Source organism: Temnothorax nylanderi, unplaced genomic scaffold (genome assembly GCF_030848795.1).
Source record: "Temnothorax nylanderi isolate EJ_2023f unplaced genomic scaffold, tnyl_v1.0 TNYL_tig0120_pilon, whole genome shotgun sequence".
NCBI lineage: Eukaryota > Metazoa > Arthropoda > Insecta > Hymenoptera > Formicidae > Temnothorax > Temnothorax nylanderi.
Window position 1 is genome coordinate 476,615 of NW_027249182.1, and position 22,423 is coordinate 499,037.

Here is a 22,423-nt window from a genome sequence, read left to right on the forward strand (position 1 = left end):
ATTTCTTACATTTTATACGAAAATAATTAAATCTGCCTTGCTGATAAACAGTAAGTATGAAAATTGATAGAAATTAGTTATTCTAATTAATTTTGCTTTCTCATAGAGGAAGCTTTGTGATGGTGAAAAAATTTTTTTTCGAGATTTTGATGGAAATAGGTTTAGAATGTTCCAAAATGTCGAAAAATCATATTAGTAGAAAATGTCCGGAAGTATGTATGTATGTATGTGTGTGTGTGTGTACGGATGTTTTGTACACGCATTTACTTCTACAATTTTTTAGATACCGGGTTGAAATTTTGCACACAAATAGAGTATCATAGAAAGTATGTTCTCTAATTTTATTAAAATCTGTCGACCGGTATGGATTTTAAGAGGATTTTTATTTTTCAGAAAAGCGTGTTTTACGCTGTAGCTTTCTCAATATTTGAGATATCGATCTATTTCTAATTCTATTATATTTTTCAGTTTTTTCTGCCCCTATTTCATATATAATTCTTTAAGATTTGATTGATTAGATCCATTTTTACATATACGCGATTAAAGGTCCATAATTTTTTTAGAAATATGTGTGGCAAATTTTGAAATATCGCGCTATTTATAGTTTTATTATATTCTTGGCTTAATTGTCTAGATCGGATCATGATCTAAGATCGGTATGATTCAAGCAATTAAGTCAAGATCGGGGCATGATCCAGACAATTAAGCCAAGATCGGGGCATGATCTAGACAATTATGCCAAGATCGGGGCATGATTTGAGTCAAGATCGGGGGACGATCCAGACAATTAAGTCAAGATCGGGGGACGAACCAGACAATTAAGCCAAGATCGGGGCATGATCTTGACAATTAAGCCATGATCGGAGCATGATCCGTACTTATAATACCAAAATTATAGCAGCCACTAATTTTGGTATTAGAAAAATAATTTTGGACACAATTACATCACAGCATCTTAAAGATATGTTAAATTTAAAAAAAAAAAGTATTTAATCTTTATTTAATTAAAGAATAACTACAACTTTTCATCTAATACTTGTCAAGTTTCATAAATTCTTAACACATTCATACTCCTTTGAATGTTCAAGACGCTTGTCGTCACCTTAGTAGCAACAGTGTTTTGTTTACAGATTGCGATCAAATAAATTCATTGAACGTTCTTAATAAAAAGACAGGGTGCCTCAAGAACTAATCAACCAAATTTCAAAGAATTATATATGAAATACGGGTATATATAGAAAAGACTTAAAAATATAATAAAATAAATTTGTGACCAAACCAGTCACAATTTATTCAATTCTAAATCTGTTATATTCTTCAGTCTTATATTCTCAAGTCCATATATGGACCATGTAGCCTGAACTACTCAAGTCAACATTGATTTAACATTGTGTCGATTGTAAAACTTCATTTGTGCCACTAATTTTTTTAATTTAGTTCCAAGTTCAATTTTCGTTAATTCTCTTTATTTACTGTAAAATCCTATGTTCGACTTATTGTTAGATCGCTGTATCAAACAATGAGATAAAAGATATATTAAATAAGTTAAAAAATACATTTTAAGAAATAGTCACTTAGAAGCGTAAGCGTAAGTATAACAAACGTAAGCAATTTAAATTTTGAAACTTTTTTTTGGTGCTCATGCATGCGTGTATGCCGTATGTTCTTCTCCCACGTGATGAAACACTCTACCACGTGGTGGAACACGCTACAAAGTGTATCGGAAAATAAAATAGAAGTAAGATAAAAAATACATTTTGCGTTCTACAATAGCTGTAAGAGTATGCGATAAGACGTAAGCAGTAAAAATTGACCAGCTACAGTCGATTATTATTTAATTGTAAAAATTTTATTAGTCAATAGCTTACTGCTTACAGTGCTTACGTTTTACATTTACTCTTATATATTGTGAAATGGACCTTACTTAGAAATTAAGCGTACCTGATTGTGTCGAATTTGAGCATTTTAAATTTTGTAATTTTTTTGTTTTTTCCTTTGTGCTCGTACACGTGTACCACGCGTGGTGGTAGAAGAACACAGAGCTCGCGATATCTCAGATTTATAAAAAAACATTTTTTTATATTAAAAAAATGTAATTTTCTTTAGAATAATTAATTATTTAATATTTAATAATAATGTACATGCAGACATTGTAATAATAATGTCAGTACTAGCCATGTGAATGGAAACAGGATAAATTTAGATTATATAATCTAATCTAATTATATAATCTTACCGCTATAATTATAAATACATGATATTTAGCATATACTACAAAAGCAAGGATTATTATTCTCCATATATTTTGTCTTTTTTTTCAGAGAAAAAATATGACATCCCATTATCAACCTTTATATTGCGAGAGTTGTAGTCGATATCCCTATGTCGGCAGAGTATCCGTAGGAGAGGAGAGTAGTGTTGACTTCATCTATCAATTTGCGAAGAAGAGATTTGTTCCCAAGAACCATCAGAATATTAGCATATATCACACTGCTCCTGACATAATTGGACCACCCAAATTTCAAAACTATGGACAACTATTTCATTTACCATTTCTTTTTGAAAAAATGTTGGTATGTATATTTCCTGGTATTATACATTATTGTCCCGTAAAAAGTTATCGCAATTCAAACTTACAAGAGTTTGTGGTATTTGACACTTTTTGACTTTTTAATACAGAGATACAATGGAGATGTCGATATTTCAATATCTCCATGGCAAAACGAACCTAGAGATGGGACTAATTCTATTTGGCAATGTAATAAGACGAACAAAAATAATTATATTTGTATGTAATATTTAATTTATGAGATATTGCTAAGAAGATATTGTTGCTAAAAAGATATGCTTTTGTTGAGAAGAGAGTATAATTATATATTTTCTGTTTTGAAGGTATCGAGTTTCATGAAGCTGTATATCCAATCAGAGTCTGTATTTACGAAATACATCATCCTGGAAGCGTAATTCAAATTTCGGCCCAAGATTCCAATAATCACTGGATTCAGTTGTGGGATAAATCGTCTCATTTTGTACCGCCGACATCAAGATTATTTTCTCCACCGTTATCGCATCCGTGTAACTTTAAAACCAAAATGCTCAGACTAACATTTAAAAACAGTTCACATGTCTCTTACACAAAGCTAGATGCTGTGAGGCTCATCGGTACATCAGAATTGATCCTTTCTAGAAATCCTAACGAGAACTTACCTAATCTGTTAAAAAGAATTAATTGCATATACTCTTCATGCCATGACGATGTTCATAATTTAACAGCAGATTTCAAAAGTGCACACTTGGATATAGTTCATCTGCAACAGAATTTTCCCGAATATTGTATTATTCGTAAAAGGTATTATTATCGTCAACGTTAGATAATATTTAATTTTTTTCTGTTAATAATAAAAATAAGTTTGTTCCGATAATATTTGCAGCGATATAAGAAGGGTTTCTTATAAGAGTAATTTGAAGCAAAAGGTATCTCAGGAGGTAATCCCTTGTTATGAGCAACCTCTTGGACGGAGATATTCGCGTCGTGTTTTATTAAAAAGTCATTCAAATTATGCAAAGCGTATGAAACTCTCTTCGGATGAATCCAAGGACCTATCACGTTGCCGTTTATCTACGCTTCCTGTAAAGTATCCTAAGAAGTCTATTTTTTATAATAGAGGAAAGTCCCCTATTATGAGACAGGATCCTAATATGAGATATGTTAAGCTAAAAGGCCTTATATAGGCCCCATCTGTTAATCCCACCATGAAAAAACTCCTCCATCTCATATTAGAATCCTATCTCATAATAGGGGACTTTCCTCTAATATTTATTGCAATGTCACTTCGAGTATTAAAGTTTTATATTTTATCTTTGCAGGATGAAATACTACTAATAATATTAAAATACTTGGATTTGATAACGTTATGCCGCATGAATCAAGTAAATAGGCGCTTCAATTATTTAACACGGGACCCGAAACTCTATACACGTTTAAACATGCGACGTGTGACTGACAAACTTATTACGCGCAATGTATTTCGTTGCTTTACAGTTAGATGTGAATATTTGCAACAATTAGATCTTACAGAAAGCAACTTTGATGTTAATAATTTCTTAAACTTTCTTGATAATTGTGGCAGGCGTTTAACGCACTTAAGATTAAGTGACAGCAAATCTGTTGACAGTCGTGTTTTACTTAAAATTTCAGAGATATGCAAAAATTTGAAAGGTATGTATATATGCATATAGTATATAATTATCAAGATTAAGGGTAAATTGCATATAACTAATACAAATTTTTCTTAGAATTGGATCTAAGTTATTGTCGACTCATAGACGACGAAGAATTTTTGTACCTCGAGAATCTGGAAGGTTTAGAATGTTTAAACCTTATTCAAACACGTGTAAGAACTGAACGTCTTTGCAAAATACTGCAAAAAAACCAACGGATACGTGAGTTAGATTGGGGCTCAAAGCATATTATAATAGAAGCAGTTGCAATAGAGTTGGGAAATTCGTGTCGTGACTTGGAAGTAATAAATTTTTCTGCACGTCATCTTACACCTCAGAGTATTAGTGCTTTCGCTAACTGTAAGAATTTACGAAAAGTGCGCTTTGATGGTTGTCCGTAAGTATATGTGCTACATTTTAAAATATATTATTGTATTCTTTATTAAAATTTGTTTGCTGAGCTTGCGTGCATCTTGAAAAAGTTATATTAATTTTCTCTTTGCAATTAATTACTGTGTAATAATATTATATAATTTTTGTTACAGATTAGATTATTCAGTTACTTATAATAGCTTATTTAAATTACTTTCCACTTATCAAAACTTGCAAGAAGTTTATTTGTTCCATGCTGTACTCACTGATCACCAGTTAGAATTACTAGCAGAGTGCAAAAACTTAAAAAAGTTATTTCTTCGTCTTGTGAAATTTCATACACCTGATAAATATTCCGTTATTTTTGAACAATGTCCTAACCTGCAAGAGTTTTATTTCATACACTGTGATATAAGCGATCAATTGGTTAATCAATGGAAAGAGAGATATCCGCATGTGTCTGTTTATACATACGACAGACAATGATAATTTGAATAGTTTTTGTTTACTAGTTTAGGACATATCAATTTAGTTTTTAGTTACGTTTACTTTTTAAATTTTTGTACTTACAAACTTTCTTTGTAAAAATTATTTAGTAAATTAGGTTGTAAAAAAGTTAATATCTAATAAAAACAAAATATTTATATTTATTTATAATTTTGTTATTTTTAAACAATTTTATTTTATTTTTCTTTTCTTTTTTATATTTGACTTTCTCCAGGCGATAGTGTCATTTCTTTGTTTGAAATAATTGTTCAGCGAAATACTACAAAAGCTATATTAATACCGTATGTCTCTTTTGTTTAGAAATATATCTCCTGTGATACTTTTTCTAGCCACAGTTACTAAAATATAACAGTTTCTAAAACAGCTTTCTGTGAAGTTCGTTGTAGAAGTTTATTTTTATACTGTTCTGAAACTAAACTCATGAAAGCTACTATGAATATTGGCAGAATTTGTCTGCCATTTCCTCTTAAAAATTACACTATAGTTTTTGTACATTTAATTTTTAAATACTTCTTGCGATCGTCGCAGAGCATATAGTGCGATTATATAATTCATCTGTATTTTTGAAAATTGGTTTTACCATTATTTGTCCCCCTTGATATCCTACAACTTTTGTCTAAAATGTTTTTCTGTATGTTTTATATTTTTCGAGATATTTGTCTGGGACATTTAAAGTGGCACACCCTATACATTGATTATATTCAACATTATATGTCATTCATACTGTACATTTTTCCTATAAGAGATTTACGAAGAAATCGACGTGCCGTGCTACTTGGTCGGGCCAGAGACACGACCACGGCGCGGCGCCGACGCCTGTCATTAAAAATATATAAAAAATAGAATTTACCGTTTCTCTATAAAATAAAAAATTTACACTTTTAGAATAAAATAGCATTATTTTAAAAATTAAAAGAAATGTACTTTTTGGTGAAAAAAATCATTAAACATTTCAATTGCTTATAACAATTGGATTTTGCAACTTCTTGTAATTTAAAATATTTTTATAAAAAGATTGTCTCCTTAGCTTTAAAATGTCTTTTCGGAGATTTTTCCTCGATAAGTACGACCAAAGATATTAAATTTTAAACTAAACGTGTTCTTTATTTTTCGAAAATTGTATTGCTTATAATTTCCGGAAAAAAAATATTTTGAACAAACAAAAAAAATATGTATCTTCTTATTTTATGTATATTTTGTGTAAAAAAAGTTTCGACTAATTTAAAATACAAGATTATTATTTGTCGTCCGGTTTGACGTGGAATTGCCCATGTACATAACATTTCATTATAAAAGTACAATTTGTTAATAAAAAAGTTAAGAAGTTAATTTTAGTAAAAATTAATGTTATTAAAAATAAATATCTTATACATTATTCTCTGTAAAACAAGATTTTTTTATTTTTTTAATAATAAAAATTAATTTGTTTCAATGTTATTTGCAACAATATAAGAAGGAAGACTTCTTATAAGAGTAATTTGAAGCACAAAGAAGTATCTCGGGAGGTAATCTCTGGTTATATGCAATCTAACGGAGAGAAAAACTCGCGTCATATTTTCTTAAAAAGTCATTCAAATTGTGTAAAAGATTCGAGTATAAAACTTTCTTCGGATGAATCCAAGGACCTACCACGCAGTTTGTCTGAGTTTCCTCCAAAGTATCCTAAGCAAGAAGTCTATTTTCCATCATAATATTTATTGCAATGTCATTTCGTACTTCGAGTATTAAAGTATTTATTTTATATTATATATTTATTATATTTTATCTTTACAGGATGAAAAATACTGCTAAAAATATTTAAATATTTAGATTTGATAACGTTATGCCGCATAAATGAAGTAAATAATAGGCGCTTCAATAACTTAACACGGGACCCTCTACTTTATACACGTTTGAACATGCGATGTATTGAATCTGACAAATATATGTACGACATATTTTGTTATTTTACACCTAGATGTAAATATTTGCAACAGATAGATCTTACAGCAAGCAACTTTGATGTTAAGAATTTCGCAAACTTTTTTGATAATTGCGGCAGGCGTTTAACGCACTTAAGATTAAGTTACTGCTCATATGTTAACAATCGTGTCCTACTTAAAATTTCAGAGATATGTAAAAATTTGAAAGGTATGTATATATATGCATATAATAGTATATAATTATCAAGATTATAAGTAAAGTGCATATATCTAATACAAATTTTTCTTAGAATTGGATCTAAGTCATTGTCATCTCATATAGACGACGAAGGATTTTCGTACCTCGAGAAAAGCTGAATGGTTTGGGACGTTTAAATTTTTGTGATATACGTATAAAAACTGAACGTCTTTGCAAAATACTGTAAAAATTCAAAGGATGCGTCAGTTAAATATAGACTTTATATACGAAGACGTAGTTCTAATAGAGTTGGGAAATTCGTGTCGTGACTTGTAAAATTTTACATGATTTGAGTTTAGATCGGCGTAAGCCAGATCGGTTTCTATCTATAATTATTAAAAAAATATTTGTACGAGAGGACTTTATTTTTAAAATTATTTTAAAATTTATTAAAATAAAAAAAGTAATACAAGATACAGTATCTATATATGTTCAATGCGCCATAATTTATGAAATATTAATGTTTAAAAATTTTCGTGTGTGTAATTGTTTAACTCAACAGAATAAAGTTCTTTTATTTACGATAATTATTATATGTATTATAAATAAAAGAAATAGAATTATGATGACATTACACGTACTTTGGTACATCATAACTAATGAAAATACATCACATGACAATTAATTTTTGGTCTAGGAACTTTCAATTTGTGCACTATCAATATTATAGTTACAATGTGTACACGTTTTTGGATAGTATCTATCATAAAAACATTTAAAGCACATTTTTAATTTGCACTAAACTCATTTTATGAATGCAACTTCTTTGCATTAACATGGTTGATATATCATTGATATGAAAAAATAATTTAAACATTAATATTTTATAAATTATTGCTCATTAAACAGATTTACTGTGCCTTGTATTAGTGAATGGGGTGTACTGTAACATGTTAAATATTTAGCAAAATTCAAGGGATGGTCAAGGATTGGTTGTCCCCTTTTGTAAGATTGAGTGCGCTGTGAACACAAAAAGATCCGGGGTTACATTCGCAAAGTTCCCGAATGTTGCCGAACCTTCGCGCCTCGGTAATAATAAGTAAATTAAAGGACAAACTGACCATCGACCGGGCGATCAACTGTTTTGGCCCTTTTATCTAAGTCTACTCAGCTGATTTCGAGGTCGCTCAGATAGCCGATCAGCTGCTGTCGGTGACAAGTTCCCCAGACAGCACGCATGTCCAGAATCGGGACATTAAAGACATCTTTAAGACATTTTACGAAATAATTGCTAAAAGACATCTTACGTCCCGATTTTGGACATGCTGGTGCTGTCTGGGTCCTGGCTTTGTCTCGGGTGCTCTTACGCGCTTTCTTATTGAGGCACCCAAGACAAAGGAGAGCGTTAACCGATGCGTGACGTTAGAAAAAATTCTACGAAAGTTCAGTTTTTCGAGTCTAAAGCCGATTCTACAATACGTCACAAACCATGGCAACTGCTAGTTGAAAAGTGTTATTTCCACGTTGCGTTTGTCAATTGCGGTTGTCAAAAAAAAGTTGGCAAACTTTTAACTTTTTTGGCGACTGTAACTGGCAATCAGCAATCAAAAATAACACTTTTCAACTATATAGCAGTTACCATCGTTTGCGACGTATTGTAGAACCGGCTTAAGAAATGTGCCACAATTCGATAGAAAACGCTTCCGCAATTTAGTACTAACGAAATACGAAATGCGCGGATAATGATCTATAAATTCTCATATGTATCGATGCCGAATTTTAGAGTTCGATTTCAAAGACTGTCCTTTTTTCGGAGTCACTCTCCTCTGTAGGCTATAATATCGAGAAGATTCTGATACAGCTGGTATAGAGTATGGTTGGGTGTTTGTAAAGTATATCCTAACCCAGCTAGCAAAAACTTTTAAAAGACGTCTTAAAAACGTTTAAAAGACGCATAAAAGAAATAGGACGTCTGAAGTCTTTAAGATGTCTTTTAAACGTTTTTAAAATGTCTTTTAGAAGCTTTTGCTAGTGGTGACGAAGATTCCCAACTGAGGAATACAATACTGATCATTTCTTGGTAAAGTAAGAAAACTATCAAACAGTAATGCTAAATTAGTTTCAAAACAAAGCTTGGTCTCGCACAGTGAAAATTGAATTAAGGGCCATACACTCTCTTCCCATAAAAATTGCAATTGTAACGAAGAGAAAGCCACGATACATACAGCACTATACTTTTCCTAAAAGGTTTGATTCAAGCTCTGTGGTCCAATGAAAAAGAAGAAAAAATGTAGACCATAGAACATTTATTTTATATACAAATTACATACACAGACATACAGAAAGCATTTGCATATTATGGCGTAAAGCTATTACAATTGTTAAGTATTTTATTTAGTATTTATAACGATTTTCAAATAATATGACAAGCAATAGAACATCACGATTTATAAAACTCAAGTCAACGCGATATTTATCAAAATATGTAGACATAATACTGTCCGTTTTCTGCAATGTTTCTACAAACGTTTATTATACTGCATTTTCTCGATTTTTATTTAGATTTATCTTTTACTCTTTCTCTCTTACAATAAATATACCGGCTCAATAAATATTTAATCAATGAATTACGTTACACAAGTCAAATACGATCCAAAATCGTTGTTTGCAAGTGAGCTGAATGAAGTAGATTAAAAATTATATTAAAAAATCTTCTAGGTCACGAATTTGTCATGATTTTTTAATTATATGATTAATCACTAAAATATCATGATTAATAAAAATAGAGTCAACATGATATATCGGAATATGTAGACGTACTATCCGCTCTTTAAAGTGTTCTTTCAAATTTCTGTTACGTTTATATTTCCTGGATTTTTATTTGGATTTATCTCTCTCTCCCTTTTCCTCTTTCACAGAAATATCGAATAATTAAATATTTAATCTAATTACATAAGTCAAATATGATCCAAGTTTGTTGTGTGCAATTGAGCTGGATGAAGTAGATTAAAAAACCTTCTAAATGAGTTCTCCTTGGTCAGGAACAAGGAACGGAACTTTCTTGGCTCTCGAATAGGAATACTGTGTAAGTGTAACTTCCATAAGTTACGCCTCTCAGTACGCGTACATAATAGTATAGCAGGTGGTTTGCAATACTCGTGAAAGAATGGAGTTAGAAGGAAGGAATATTCATAGCACTTTACAGGCAATAAGCAATATAAATGATCTTCTTCGTACATATCCTCACTCCTTTTTTCCGTTTCAAGGGTTGAGCGAGAAAAGGTTTTTATTATGTTATTACAACCTTCCACGTTGCATGTCTGTGCAATAGTTTTTAAAACCATTTTATCTCGATCAACAACATCTGCAATACATATTAATATAAACTTTACGATTCTTTGAAACCCACCCAGTGCATAAATTATAATATTTACCAATGTAGCACGACATAGTTTTAAGCGTCAGTATTGGCGGTGTATCATGGATGAAAGTTAATTGTAAATCTGAATTTATACCTCCCAAAAATGATGTTTTCCATACATCCTCATCAGGAAGATAAATATAGAGAATAGGCTTATTATCACGATATATATCATATATAATTAATTTATCGTTAAAAATGAAATGTTCAGGAACACTGGTAAACTCCAAAAGTATCTTCGTATCTGATGATGTCCACATACCTATGGATTGTTCAAATGCAAAAGCAAAAATTAACATATTTTTTTTACCGATAAAAATAATATAATTTTAAAGATAATAATTTTAAGGATCAACATTATATAAATAAAATGATATAATAATATAAAGCTATGACATAATTTGTATTAAAAATGTACACTAATTGCATGCTTTGATAAAATTATATATGTATAATATATATGTACACTTAGGTAAATTGTTGCACATATACTTCGCGCATGATATTAACGAAATGTGCACATTTGTGGTGGTGTGGTAACTGCATAATTAAAATCACCTGTATAAATATCATAGATATAAATAGTCTCCAGTTCATGTTCATCCCGTCCCACACCTCCGACAAGATGCAATTTGTCTTTCAAAAACACAGTAATCATATTTCTTCTCTCAACTGGCATACTAAAATATTTGTAAACAATTTTAACAGATATAACATTCTGTTTATTCTATTACTTATCTATTTATTCTTATTTATCTAATAATTAGGATATTTACACTGTCTCAAGAATCCATTTCTTAGATATCAAAGAATAACGCCATACATTTTTGTTGAATATTCCTGAACCAATACCATATTCTCCACCACAAAGATATAATTGGTATCCTAAAAAAAAATTGCATAAAATACTAATTAATATTAATAAGTAAATAATACAATACTGTTTTAGATAAGACGTAATAAAAAAAAAGACAGTCTGCATACTTCTCGCAGTGATTTGCATTCCTTCAAGAGAACTACTAGTGCTGGAATGTTCGACAATATCTGGAGGATATTCGAATGAAGTTAACTCAAAAAAATCATTACCATCCCAGCAATGAATATATTGTTCACCATTATTATCTTCACAAGATATAATACCCTGTAAAATTTTTTGTTTCTTCTTCTCCAAGATATATAAAGGAATTGTAAAATCCTGCAAAAAAAAAAGATTTTATATTCATAGAATTGTAATGTATTAATCATTAATGTATAGTAGAATATATAAATAGGAATAAAAACAAAATAAATATGGGGAATATATGTATTGGAATTAAAAATCTCCATTTTATTCAAAATATATTAGAAATAAAGATCTATAATTGCTGTATTTTTTCTAAAATTAAATTATTCTAAATGTTATTTTTGAACATAATACACTCACATGACGATGGTTCATCCACTCGCGTGTAACATCAAGCAAATGAGATTCTGTAGCTCTTAAATTGATGTTTCCAATTAACTTCATAAAATGCTCTTTCGACAACTCATAAATTGAATCGAGTGGCAGTTCGTCGAAACGATCTAAGCAAACAGCCAAAGAAAGATCTCGTAGCACATTAATATTTAATTTTTGTGCCAGTAACCAAATTTTAATCGTATATATTGGTAACATAAAGTGTCTCTCAAGCCTGTCAGTTATATCTTCTATTAATTTATCTGCTGCAAATAGAATGCCTAATTCCAATAGACTCAAGAGACGATCAAGCTCTTCAGAATCATAACTTGTTGCAGATGTAAATGCAATTTTGTCATGAGTCCAACCAATAAAATCCTATAAAATTATTATGTATCTATTTTGGTTGCACAATGAGATTATTCGTGCCGATAAGATCCGATACAATTTTAATATATACATTTGTTTATTAAAAACTTGCGTTTTATATTAAGTATTTTGATATAACAAATCAGTTACACACAAAAAAAAACCAATGTTTTGTACGCTTAAAAGCGACTTTTTTCTGTAAATACAGCCAAGAATTAGAATGTTCTAACCTGCAGCAAAATCGAGGAAATATCATAGTTGACAATGTGTTCTGTCTGTCCATATTCTAGAAAGTTCGCGGACAAAAGCGCAGCAAAGTACTGACTCTTGTCGATCAATTTTTGCTTCTCAACTTCGAATCGCTCCTCTTTGAGAACCAACGTCACTGTTTCGCGTGGTTTTCCGCTGTTTCCCTCTTTGCTGTTACTTTCCATTGTCAAAACCTCACGTGTTATCAATTAGATAAATATGCATTTAAATATGCTCGCTGATGTAAACGCAGAAACAATTGTAAGATTTAGAATAGCGTTAAATAGAAGTCGGTTAAGTTGCGATGTAGTGAGTCGACGTACACAAAAATAAATAAGCGAGGATTATTAGACTGGGTAGGGGGATGTGGTAGGGATCCTCTAGTGAGGAATGGGACAAAGCCGCCATTAATGGGATAGCGGAAGTGACGGCAGGCATTACGCGCCATTTTTTAATAAAACAAAATAACTGTATCGAAAATATGTCTACATAAATTCAATTCTAATTGAGGAATTATTTCAATTAAATTGAAGTAAATAAATAAAACTTTATTAAATGAAATAAGTTCCGTAAATTAAGAAATTGAGTAAATATAGTAACAAACAATAAATACTGATAAATATAATTTATCACAAAAAGTTAATAAATCCAGTAAATAATACAATAAGTAATTTTTTTTATAAATTTAAGGGTTTTTATATAAATTAATGGCACATTTTGAAGCCTTTCTGACTTGAATTGCGACAATTCACAGCTTCACAATATCGCATTTTCTAAATAATTTATATTTATCAATATTAGTTAATTTGATGATTTATAGTTGAGATTATGTATTGTCTATATATATTCTCATTTCAGTAGAGAAAAGTCCCCTAATAGGCCCAGATAGGACCTAATAGTTTAAAAGAAACCCTGTTATCTCATATTAGAAACCTATCTCATAATAGGGGACTTTCCTCTATTAAATGATAATATAAAATCACATTCAATTTTAATAAAATTGGATTTATTAAGTACAATACTTACACTTTTATTTTTTCTCTTGCTCACTTTATCAGTTATAACACAGTATGTATAGTTATTACTTGTGGTAATATGTCATAAATTGACATATAAGTACCATATACTATACATTATCTTTACTAAAATATACTTAAAGCGGAAATATCCCATTAATGGCGGACGACCAATCCGCATCCTGCAGCCTCGGTGTCCCATCCCTCACTAGAGGATCCCTATACTTAAGTGATGTCTTTAAGATGCTAATACGGCTCTGGGATTGGTTTATGACATCTTAAGATTGTACTTAAGACGGTCTTAAAGATGAGATCCGACTATGAATACCAGCCATAAGAGAATTTGAGACGGAGGAAATAATGTAAGAACGTAACGTGTAAAGAGAAGGATCGGATGGATTCAATAATTATCGGAAAAACAGTTAAGGCCTTATAGTTTTATAAGGACGAGGGCCTGTCCAGGAATATGTTGCATCCCGAGAAGAATACTGTCACTGCAAAAAATTTAAAAAAATTTTATTTTTGTGTTAAACCCATAAAGAGCTATGCCTAAGATGTTACCTTTACCTACATCCTATAATATTGTCACAAGTCTATATACAAAATCTACTGCACGGGGCGGATCGGAGTGTCGTTATTCTTTTAAGGAGGTTCGGGTGCTTCATCGGGGGGGAGTAGTGGGACGCGGGGGTCCTAAGGACAATTTGGCAACAGCACACTAGCGTTTGAAGTTGAAGTAGTGGGAATGAATTGACATTGCCCCGATTGCTCGCCGCGTGTATAGTGCGTGCTGCTGCTTCTGTCAAGCGTTAATTAACCTTAATTAAAAATGACTGATAAACAATACAAATGGAAAGGAAAGTTCGTGAGTGGAAAAAAATACCATCATTATTATTTTTTTGACGTCTTTTGACCTTATTGTGACTTTCGTGTTCTACCTGGGATATCGCAACTTCTATTCAAATGCCCGCCGTATAACCTTTACTATACTCATTTGCGCTGTTGCCATTATTAGTTGCTTTCCATTTACATCAAAACTCAGATAATTCTCACTTGTGATGTCATTCTGTCTTTATTATTCATTAATTGCCAAAAAGGATAGAACGACGTCACAAGTGAGAATTATCTGAGTTTTGATGTAAATGGAAAGCACCTATTATTTGCTTGCGTTCATTTCTATAAGCAGACGAAAAATCAAGCAATTTATGCTTTAATAATTAATTTTTCTACGAAATGTGCGGTAACCTTCCCCTTTCTTTCACTCATTTATTTGTAAATTATTAAGTTACATGTGCATATTTTTCTTCATTTGCATTTTTTCTTGCATTATTTCATTCTGAAGGTGTGCAATATGTCATTTCACATAAGAACCTATGCTAAAAAGTACAATTTTTGGAGTAGATTTTTTTCAAAACATGCCGTGAAAAATTCCCAAAAAATTCACATAATTCTATTTTGCATTCCAGAACAACATATTAAAATTTCATGAAACTGGCTACATTTTTTTGTAGCACCTAAACCTCCTTAAACCGATTATGTTTGCGGTTTCCTGGATGTATAATATAATGTTATAAATAAATTAACAAGTGGATCACAACAGATCTTTTCAAGAAACAGTATAAATTTTATTATAACAAAATATAAAAATTGTAATTGCGTTACTTTTATCTCACAATTTAAAAAAATTGAATCAAATTTGTTTTTCCTCTCTTCTGAAAACTGTGAATTTTTTTTAGTTGTGACAGTATTCTTCTCGGAGTGTGATATGTCGCTAAATCGTTTAATAAAATTCTAAGACTTCGTTACTTTAAAGATCGCTCGTTTTATTCTGACACATAACCAGGCTATACCAGACTTGAAAACCTTACACAATTGAATTACTTGCTTTTCATTCATTCGTCTCTCATCTATAACCTACATTGCACCACGTGTTCAACTACTGACTCTACTCTTTCGACTCTTGAGCTCTTGCACTCTCAACTCGATCCTCAGCACTTTTGGACACAGTGCACACAGGATGCGGAATCGCTTGCCGTTCGGCAAGGAGCGATGCGGTAGCCAATTAACGTGCTGTTTTTCTTCGTAAAGGACTCCGAATTTTGAAGGCTTATGTTTGGGTTATGATTTAGTCAATATTTCTCCATTAATTGCATAAAATTGTAAAACGTTTTACTTAATTTTTAATAAAAAAATAAAAAAAAATTTGGACAATTCTCAAAACGAATGGCGTTGGAAAAAACTAAGAAGGATGAAATTGGAATAAATACTCGACGTACTCGAGAACTCGATATTATATACTTTACAATAGTTACATTCAGTAGAGAAAGTAGTTTAGTAAGTGTTTAGTGGTTATTGTCTGTGATGACTAAAAAATTCTTAATATTGATCCAGGAGAATATAATCAGTCAAGAGCGTTTCATAATTATTGTTTAATTATTATTTATTTATACAATTTATATATTTTTTATTTGTTAATTACAAGAATTTCATTTTATTTTTTAATTATTTTGTCATTTTTTATCTTGTAATATTTTTTACTTTTTCCAACTTTTTTGACAATTTTTATAATAAAACACTTTTGATACACATTAATTTGTTTCTTTTTTTGTCTCAGAGTCAAAACGATTGTCTAGTAGTCTGGTGGTAATATCCTATATCGATGACCAGTCATATCGAGAGATTCTACAGGTGAAGTCAGAACAAGCAAATGAGCGCGAACAAAACACAATGCTAGAAAAGAATGATGTTCGCGCGTGTGAGTGAGGAAGGCGAAAGTGGGTGAGAGACCTCCAACATAATTTACAACACATTTGAATTTTGACCGAAACTGCGGGAACGCGGACGTTTTAAATATCGCTATTTAAATATACTCTTTCGCGCGCTCGCCATGTCTGACTACCCGCTTCCGAAGTGACCATTGCCGAATCGACGATGATTCACTCTTGAATGATAACTGACAAATGGTAACTATAGCCGCAAGTTCTGTGGGTTTTTATAATAAGAGGGGCCTGATAGCATCATGCATTTGGCGTGTCCGAGCTTTGTCACTCAATAAAATCGTGATTTATATTTAATTTCGCAATCTTGATTGTAGATCGAGCGCTTTCTTTCGAATTGTCAAAGCTTTTTAGGTAAGCTTTACAATTTGCAATTTGCCCTTTCAAAGATAATGAAGGGCTAAGCCCATAGTACTATTGTTTATAAAACTTTATCCTTCGATAAAAATTAACACAGAAGTAATACTTTTAAAATTGACTTCCAAAGCGGTTCCTTATAAGTAGATTCAGAGCTTTCAGTGATTTACAAGGCTTCAAAATTTAAACTAACAAAGATACGCAGGTTTCTTTTGAAATTCGGCTTGTCAGAGCAGAGAGAAGCCTGAGAGAGACCATCCCGGTCTTTTTCGTGGGACCGTCGAAAGCCCCTGTACACTACCGCCAGTACATACATCTATTTTCGAAATTGGTACTACATAGCCATGCACGTTCATTTTCCGACACTGCCGATAAAACATCATTTTGGTGCGCGTCCGTGCTTAAATTAATTATCGGATAAAATTTTAATTAAAATTTTATCCGATAGAAACAGGTCAACCTATAGAGGCCCTCCACCACCCCCGCCGATTTTGATCGGCGGTCCTCTTTTCTTTAGAATCCGTTTTTTACATTTTTATATCATTTATTTTATTTTATTTACAATTTATTTTACAATATGTACAACATAAAAGAGTTACATTACAATATAATTAAAAATATAATATACAATATACAATATTTCTTTTTGACATAAAATTATATATGCAACATTCGGTATGCGTACAATATAGTAAAACGAAATTCTCACAATGTAAAGCATGTGAGGCTATTATGTAACATTTCTTATTATAACTAGTCTAAAGTTTATTTTATTTCATTTTTAATTTACGCGAACAACCACAACCGAAAAGATCGTTAATAAATTGATTGCTTATATTTATTCTTTCATTTAATGAATTATATTACTTGCTATATTACTGATAATTTTTAATATAAAATTTTAAGTAAAAGATTTTCCGAATTTATTAACAATTTTTCAATAAATAGAAACTTCTAAAGTTTTAAAGTAAAGTTGTAAAAAATTCACTAAACACGTGTCAATTTCCGTCTTATTATACGCATCCGATTATAATTAATATTATATGATTTTCATATTTTTGATACATAAAATTATCGATTGATTTAAATTGATATATACAATATATACAATTTAATTACATAATACACAATAATACATATTTAATATATACATAATAATTACATTATATATTTACAATAAAATACGATGGAATACAATCATCTGTAAAAATTTAACCAAATACGGTACTACTCGGTCGAAGCAAAGGTTTTCGTTAATGTAAAAATTTATATCATTTAAAATTTAAATTGGTATTTAATATAAAATACTAATTTTTATAATATTAAATAATTTTTAATACAAAAATTAGTATTATTTAATATACATTAAATTACCTATTATTAGATATTAAAAATATATTAATAATAAATAATTATATTTATTATTATTATATTAAGAATATTACTTTTATTTTGTCTACAATTTTTTCTATCGAGTTATATCCCCTTGTCCCTGCCTAGCCGAATCCCTACCTACCTACTCGTATCCCTACCTACCTACCCGTATTCCTACCTACCTCCCGTACCTACCTACCTACCTACCCGTATTCCAATTTATATAGTCCTACCTATTCATTTCCCTACTTACCCATGTTATAATATCTAATATACACAGCTTTAATTAAGATAATTAAGCTTTAATTATCATCGCCGAAAGATAATATTATCTTTCGGCGATAATAGTAATCCGAATATATATATATATATATATATATATATATTAATTCATAAAAACTAACTGCACAACATTGAACATTGAAAAATGTCTCTATCACTAATTCCGTTATTTGCCTGAGAATGTTGAATAACCGTTTCTTTGTGACCCGTTCTTTTAATTTATTGGAATTGTAATCAAGTACAGAAAAAACTTTTACTTCGCGCTATATGAATATCTCAATTATATCCCGCGAAAAATTGAAATTTATAATGTGGGCGAAATTAAAATATTAAAACAATGTGAATAGGTGAGGCAATTAGAGCCAAGCGCGGTAGTCAAAGCGCAAAACAATTTCAAAGTAATAAATAGATATATTAACGAACGTTTCGACACATTTTTCGTGTCCTCTTCAGCGTTAAAAGTTACATAGTCAAAAACGAAGATTTACAGAAAGTCGAGTATAAGGCGTAGTCATCGACAAATAAAGTATAAAGGACGCAGTCTAAGAATAAAATTAAATCAGGATGTACCATAGTCGAAAGCCCGACATGCCGGTGTGCAATCGCTCCACATCCATCTCATCCTCGAATAATCTCGCCAGGTTGAAAGACCAAGTGGGTGAAAGATTCGAACCATGCCTGTACCATTAACGAAGTCACGATGTGGCAAGGGCGTAAATTATCTATGTTGATTAGATGACTAATGAATTTACTTACGGAGCAACTGCAGACCAGAATATCGCACCGCGAAAGCGACAAACGCCTCACATTGTAAAATATTAAAATAACGGGAAATTCCTCGATGTGAAAACCGACCGCGAAAATATGAAGATGCGTGATTGTGCATGTTGGTCATGCGGCACGCATTTTGAAAATGTATCAAGTAAAATATACAAAATAAATGACGTGAGATCCAAAAAAAAAAAGAAAATTCCCGCACAATTGATATAATTGGATATTTGAATAATATTATATAATTGCAAATCTTTATAAACTTACATATAAATATATCTCGTTATATTTTTTGTTTTTTACCAAAATTATTTTTTATATAATATATTCATGCATATTACTGTATATATAATACAAAATTGAATATATAATTTTATTTAACTATACGACCAATTCTAAAATAAATTTAAAAGTTTCAGTGTTTCTCGATAGAATATTTAGAATCTCAGTTAATCCTCACGTCATATATTACTTGACTGGCATAAAGCCATTTTCTCAATCAAAAATAGATGGATAGGTTACAAAAAATTAGGGTAAAATCGATGCTTTGTTAAAATAAATTTTAGCAATTAATAGCAATTATCAAGTTTTCTATCAAACAAATTATAAGACCAAAATATTTTTTACCCTTTTTATTTATGTATAATTTATGTATATTGCACGCTTTTCTTTATGCAATACTAATTATCTATATATTGCTTCCTTGCATCGATTTATATTATATTTAATCTTGGATAAACATATGGAAAAGAATAAATGGGTATAAATAAAACATCCTAACTAATTCACAATTTTTCCCTATCTACAGATTCTTTTTTACACCTAACACGATATCTCTTTTGTTTAAGAAAATAATGTCGCAAAAATAATTCTTTAAAAAAATAGAAATACAAATTAACTACAATATATTCAAAAAATCATGACTTTAATTATTAGATTATTATTTTATTTCTTGTTTCTCTTTCTTGCGTTTCTAAAATATTACTCTAACTGTAAATACAATTGATCTACGTAACAAAATTTTAAAAATTTATTTTCTTATGTACTTAAAAATTGTATTCAAAAGTTATTTATAATAGAACGCGGCAGTTCGCCAACATAACTCGATAAACGATTATGAGCTCTTTGCGAGCTCCGTGCTTGCGAAGTGTGCGAGTATTTGCTCAAGTACAATCGCACAATATATTGATAAATAAGTGATACCAAGATTAAATATATGCCATAATCAGTTTTAATCCATCCATTTTAAGGTAACGGATCTACGAGACATACGTAATATTTTTATACTATAAATTATTGTAATTTGACATGACCAAGATATATTTTTTCTCTATATATTTGATTATTCGTAGATTCGCTCAATACCTCAATAAAAAAATTTCTCATTGACTCACCGATCCGATGCGCAACGGGCGGAGTTATGCAGCCACGTAGCTACGGTGGTACTGTAACATACAAACATAAGATTTAAGTTAAAGAAACGCTCAAAATTATCAACATTTCAAAAGTTAATTCTTACGCGCCTCTAATTCGTCTTTCAATGAAATATTTAGCAATGCAATTATTTATTTACCGAAAAAGATCTTTAGTAGAGTAAAATTTTAAATAATTTCTCTTTCTCTAATTACTTCTAATTTATCGAGATAAAACAATTCGAATAAATAAAAACAAATTATTATTTTTATAAGAGATATGATGTGATACTTACCCCAAGGTTGCTCCGCCGGGGCCCGATGTCTCTCCCAGACCTCCTGCTCCTCTCAGGCCTCCTCCCTCCTCTCACCGCACAGGACACTCGCGAGAAACACTCGCGGATAACAAACTACAATCGCGCGCGGACTAATTTCAGTAAAAGTCTTTCTCGCGCGATACTTTACGGCACTCCCGTTTAAAAAAGTCCTTTAGTCCGATTACTTGAACGGCACTCCCGAAGCAAACGCGACGAACCAGCTGCGGTTCGTTCATTCAATAAAATCGGCGGACGAGGGTACGTTAGCTTCCCCGTCTTTGGATTTTTATCCAAGCAGAATAAGAGTTTTGCTTGGGTAAAATCCTCGTACTGGGTACTGGGCCTTCCCACTTCGCCAAGGTCGTACCCATGAGAAGGAAGTACTTTACTCTGTAATGTAAAAGCAGATAACATAAATTTTTCGCGCTAATTTGAAGGAGTCGCGACGCCGATTGCCGCGATTCGTTCCGCGTTTCACTGCGTTGCAGTCGCGTTAATGGCGATGAAATGTTGGAAGATCTTGACGCGAGATACTACGCGAATCAAGTGGACGGTTAGTAAAGACACGCAGTTGATTAAACAAAACCACAATTAAAATTAAATATCGTACGCACATTACGGTATCGAGAACGTAAATCTCGCGAATGTAAGTAGTGTAAGTACTATTAATGCATGCTTTGCACAACGAGGCGAGTCGCGATTACGCGGCACGAAAAACACGAGTCACGAAAATAAGAAATATTCATGAACGAGCATTGTATGTTGTATCACAGCGTGCTATTACTTGAATCACTTACTTGAATCACGATACGATTTCACGTTGTCATTCGGCCCTCCTTCCGCTCTTCGAAAAGAATCGGGGATAATCGCACGACAATTCCGGCACAGCACGTTCAAAACACGACACGATTCGAGATATGCCGCTGCCGCGTTAATGAATGCCATGCAATGCACACATTTGATAGTCCAGACATATGGCGGCCCGGGGCGGGACGAGCGATTATCGCCCGCGAATGTCACGACGAAACTGCAAATCACTCACAACTCACAATTGCCGTACCAAGTACCTTCGCCTCGACATCTCCGCCTCGAGCGAGCGATTCGCGCGATACATATTAATTCATTCACGACACTTGATACACAACTTGATGCAAATTATTGAGCGCGTCGTCGATTATTCCCGCGAAATCCCGCGAGGAGCAGGAATGCCAATCGCACGAACGAGCGCGCATTCTGAATAACAGCACCCACGGCACGGAGCACGGCAGAGCACGGCAGAGCACGGCGACGCGCGCGGCGCGCGGAGCACAAACACTTCACACCTGTCCGAAATTCATCGGGAGAATAATTGAGTAACATCCGCGGGTAACGGTATTCCGAGCATCGACGAAAACAAGTAACAAGGCCGTCTCGCCGATGGAAACAATCGTCCGCGCGCCGACT

At 31.8% G+C, this 22,423-nt stretch overlaps 2 protein-coding genes and 3 long non-coding RNA genes across 6 annotated transcripts; 2 read left to right on the forward strand and 3 right to left on the reverse strand.

The window, feature by feature from the left end:
* Nucleotides 1-1,984: 1,984 nt before the first annotated feature.
* LOC139776476 (uncharacterized) lies at nt 1,985-3,698 on the forward strand. Its single transcript, XM_071713122.1, has 5 exons — nt 1,985-2,573; nt 2,680-2,788; nt 2,893-3,349; nt 3,432-3,630; nt 3,687-3,698. The coding sequence occupies exons 1-5, from the start codon at nt 2,331-2,333 to the stop codon at nt 3,696-3,698; spliced, it is 1,020 nt and encodes a 339-aa protein (XP_071569223.1). The 5' UTR covers nt 1,985-2,330.
* Nucleotides 3,699-3,759: 61 nt separating this feature from the next.
* On the forward strand, nt 3,760-5,743 carry LOC139776441 (uncharacterized). The gene is made up of 3 exons (XR_011719078.1): nt 3,760-4,219; nt 4,297-4,618; nt 4,767-5,743. It is a non-coding gene; the product is annotated as an uncharacterized lncRNA (long non-coding RNA).
* A 3,746-nt stretch (nt 5,744-9,489) lies between these two features.
* Nucleotides 9,490-13,054, reverse strand: LOC139776433 (uncharacterized). Of its 2 annotated transcripts, none has more exons than XM_071713067.1 (7): nt 12,656-13,054; nt 12,045-12,434; nt 11,606-11,816; nt 11,398-11,506; nt 11,180-11,301; nt 10,716-10,883; nt 9,490-10,564 (listed from the first exon to the last, which is right to left on the reverse strand). In XM_071713067.1, the coding sequence occupies exons 1-7, from the start codon at nt 12,857-12,859 to the stop codon at nt 10,158-10,160; spliced, it is 1,611 nt and encodes a 536-aa protein (XP_071569168.1). In that variant the 5' UTR covers nt 12,860-13,054; the 3' UTR covers nt 9,490-10,157. The 2 variants fall into 2 exon arrangements, with proteins under 2 accessions (XP_071569168.1, XP_071569167.1); XM_071713066.1 differs by having other exon boundaries at nt 10,635-10,883; nt 12,656-13,053.
* A 5,817-nt stretch (nt 13,055-18,871) lies between these two features.
* On the reverse strand, nt 18,872-19,475 carry LOC139776440 (uncharacterized). Its single transcript, XR_011719077.1, has 2 exons — nt 19,237-19,475; nt 18,872-19,158 (listed from the first exon to the last, which is right to left on the reverse strand). It is a non-coding gene; the product is annotated as an uncharacterized lncRNA (long non-coding RNA).
* Nucleotides 19,476-19,704: 229 nt separating this feature from the next.
* Nucleotides 19,705-22,423, reverse strand: LOC139776442 (uncharacterized). Its single transcript, XR_011719079.1, has 3 exons — nt 21,778-22,423; nt 20,960-21,370; nt 19,705-20,696 (listed from the first exon to the last, which is right to left on the reverse strand). It is a non-coding gene; the product is annotated as an uncharacterized lncRNA (long non-coding RNA).

Bases quoted from the DNA above. Each gene is read 5' to 3' on its own strand.
- LOC139776476 (XM_071713122.1), top strand. From the start codon at position 2,331: ATGACATCCCATTATCAACCTTTATATTGCGAGAGTTGTAGTCGATAT. The intron at 2,574-2,679 runs GTATGTATATTT...TTTTTAATACAG, and splicing joins TTCTTTTTGAAAAAATGTTG to AGATACAATGGAGATGTCGA. The intron at 2,789-2,892 runs GTATGTAATATT...TCTGTTTTGAAG, and splicing joins GAACAAAAATAATTATATTT to GTATCGAGTTTCATGAAGCT.
- LOC139776433 (XM_071713066.1), bottom strand. From the start codon at position 12,859: ATGGAAAGTAACAGCAAAGAGGGAAACAGCGGAAAACCACGCGAAACA. The intron at 12,435-12,655 runs GTTAGAACATTC...ATAATTTTATAG, and splicing joins TTTCCTCGATTTTGCTGCAG to GATTTTATTGGTTGGACTCA. The intron at 10,884-11,179 runs GTGATTTTAATT...AACAATCCATAG, and splicing joins TATCTATGATATTTATACAG to GTATGTGGACATCATCAGAT.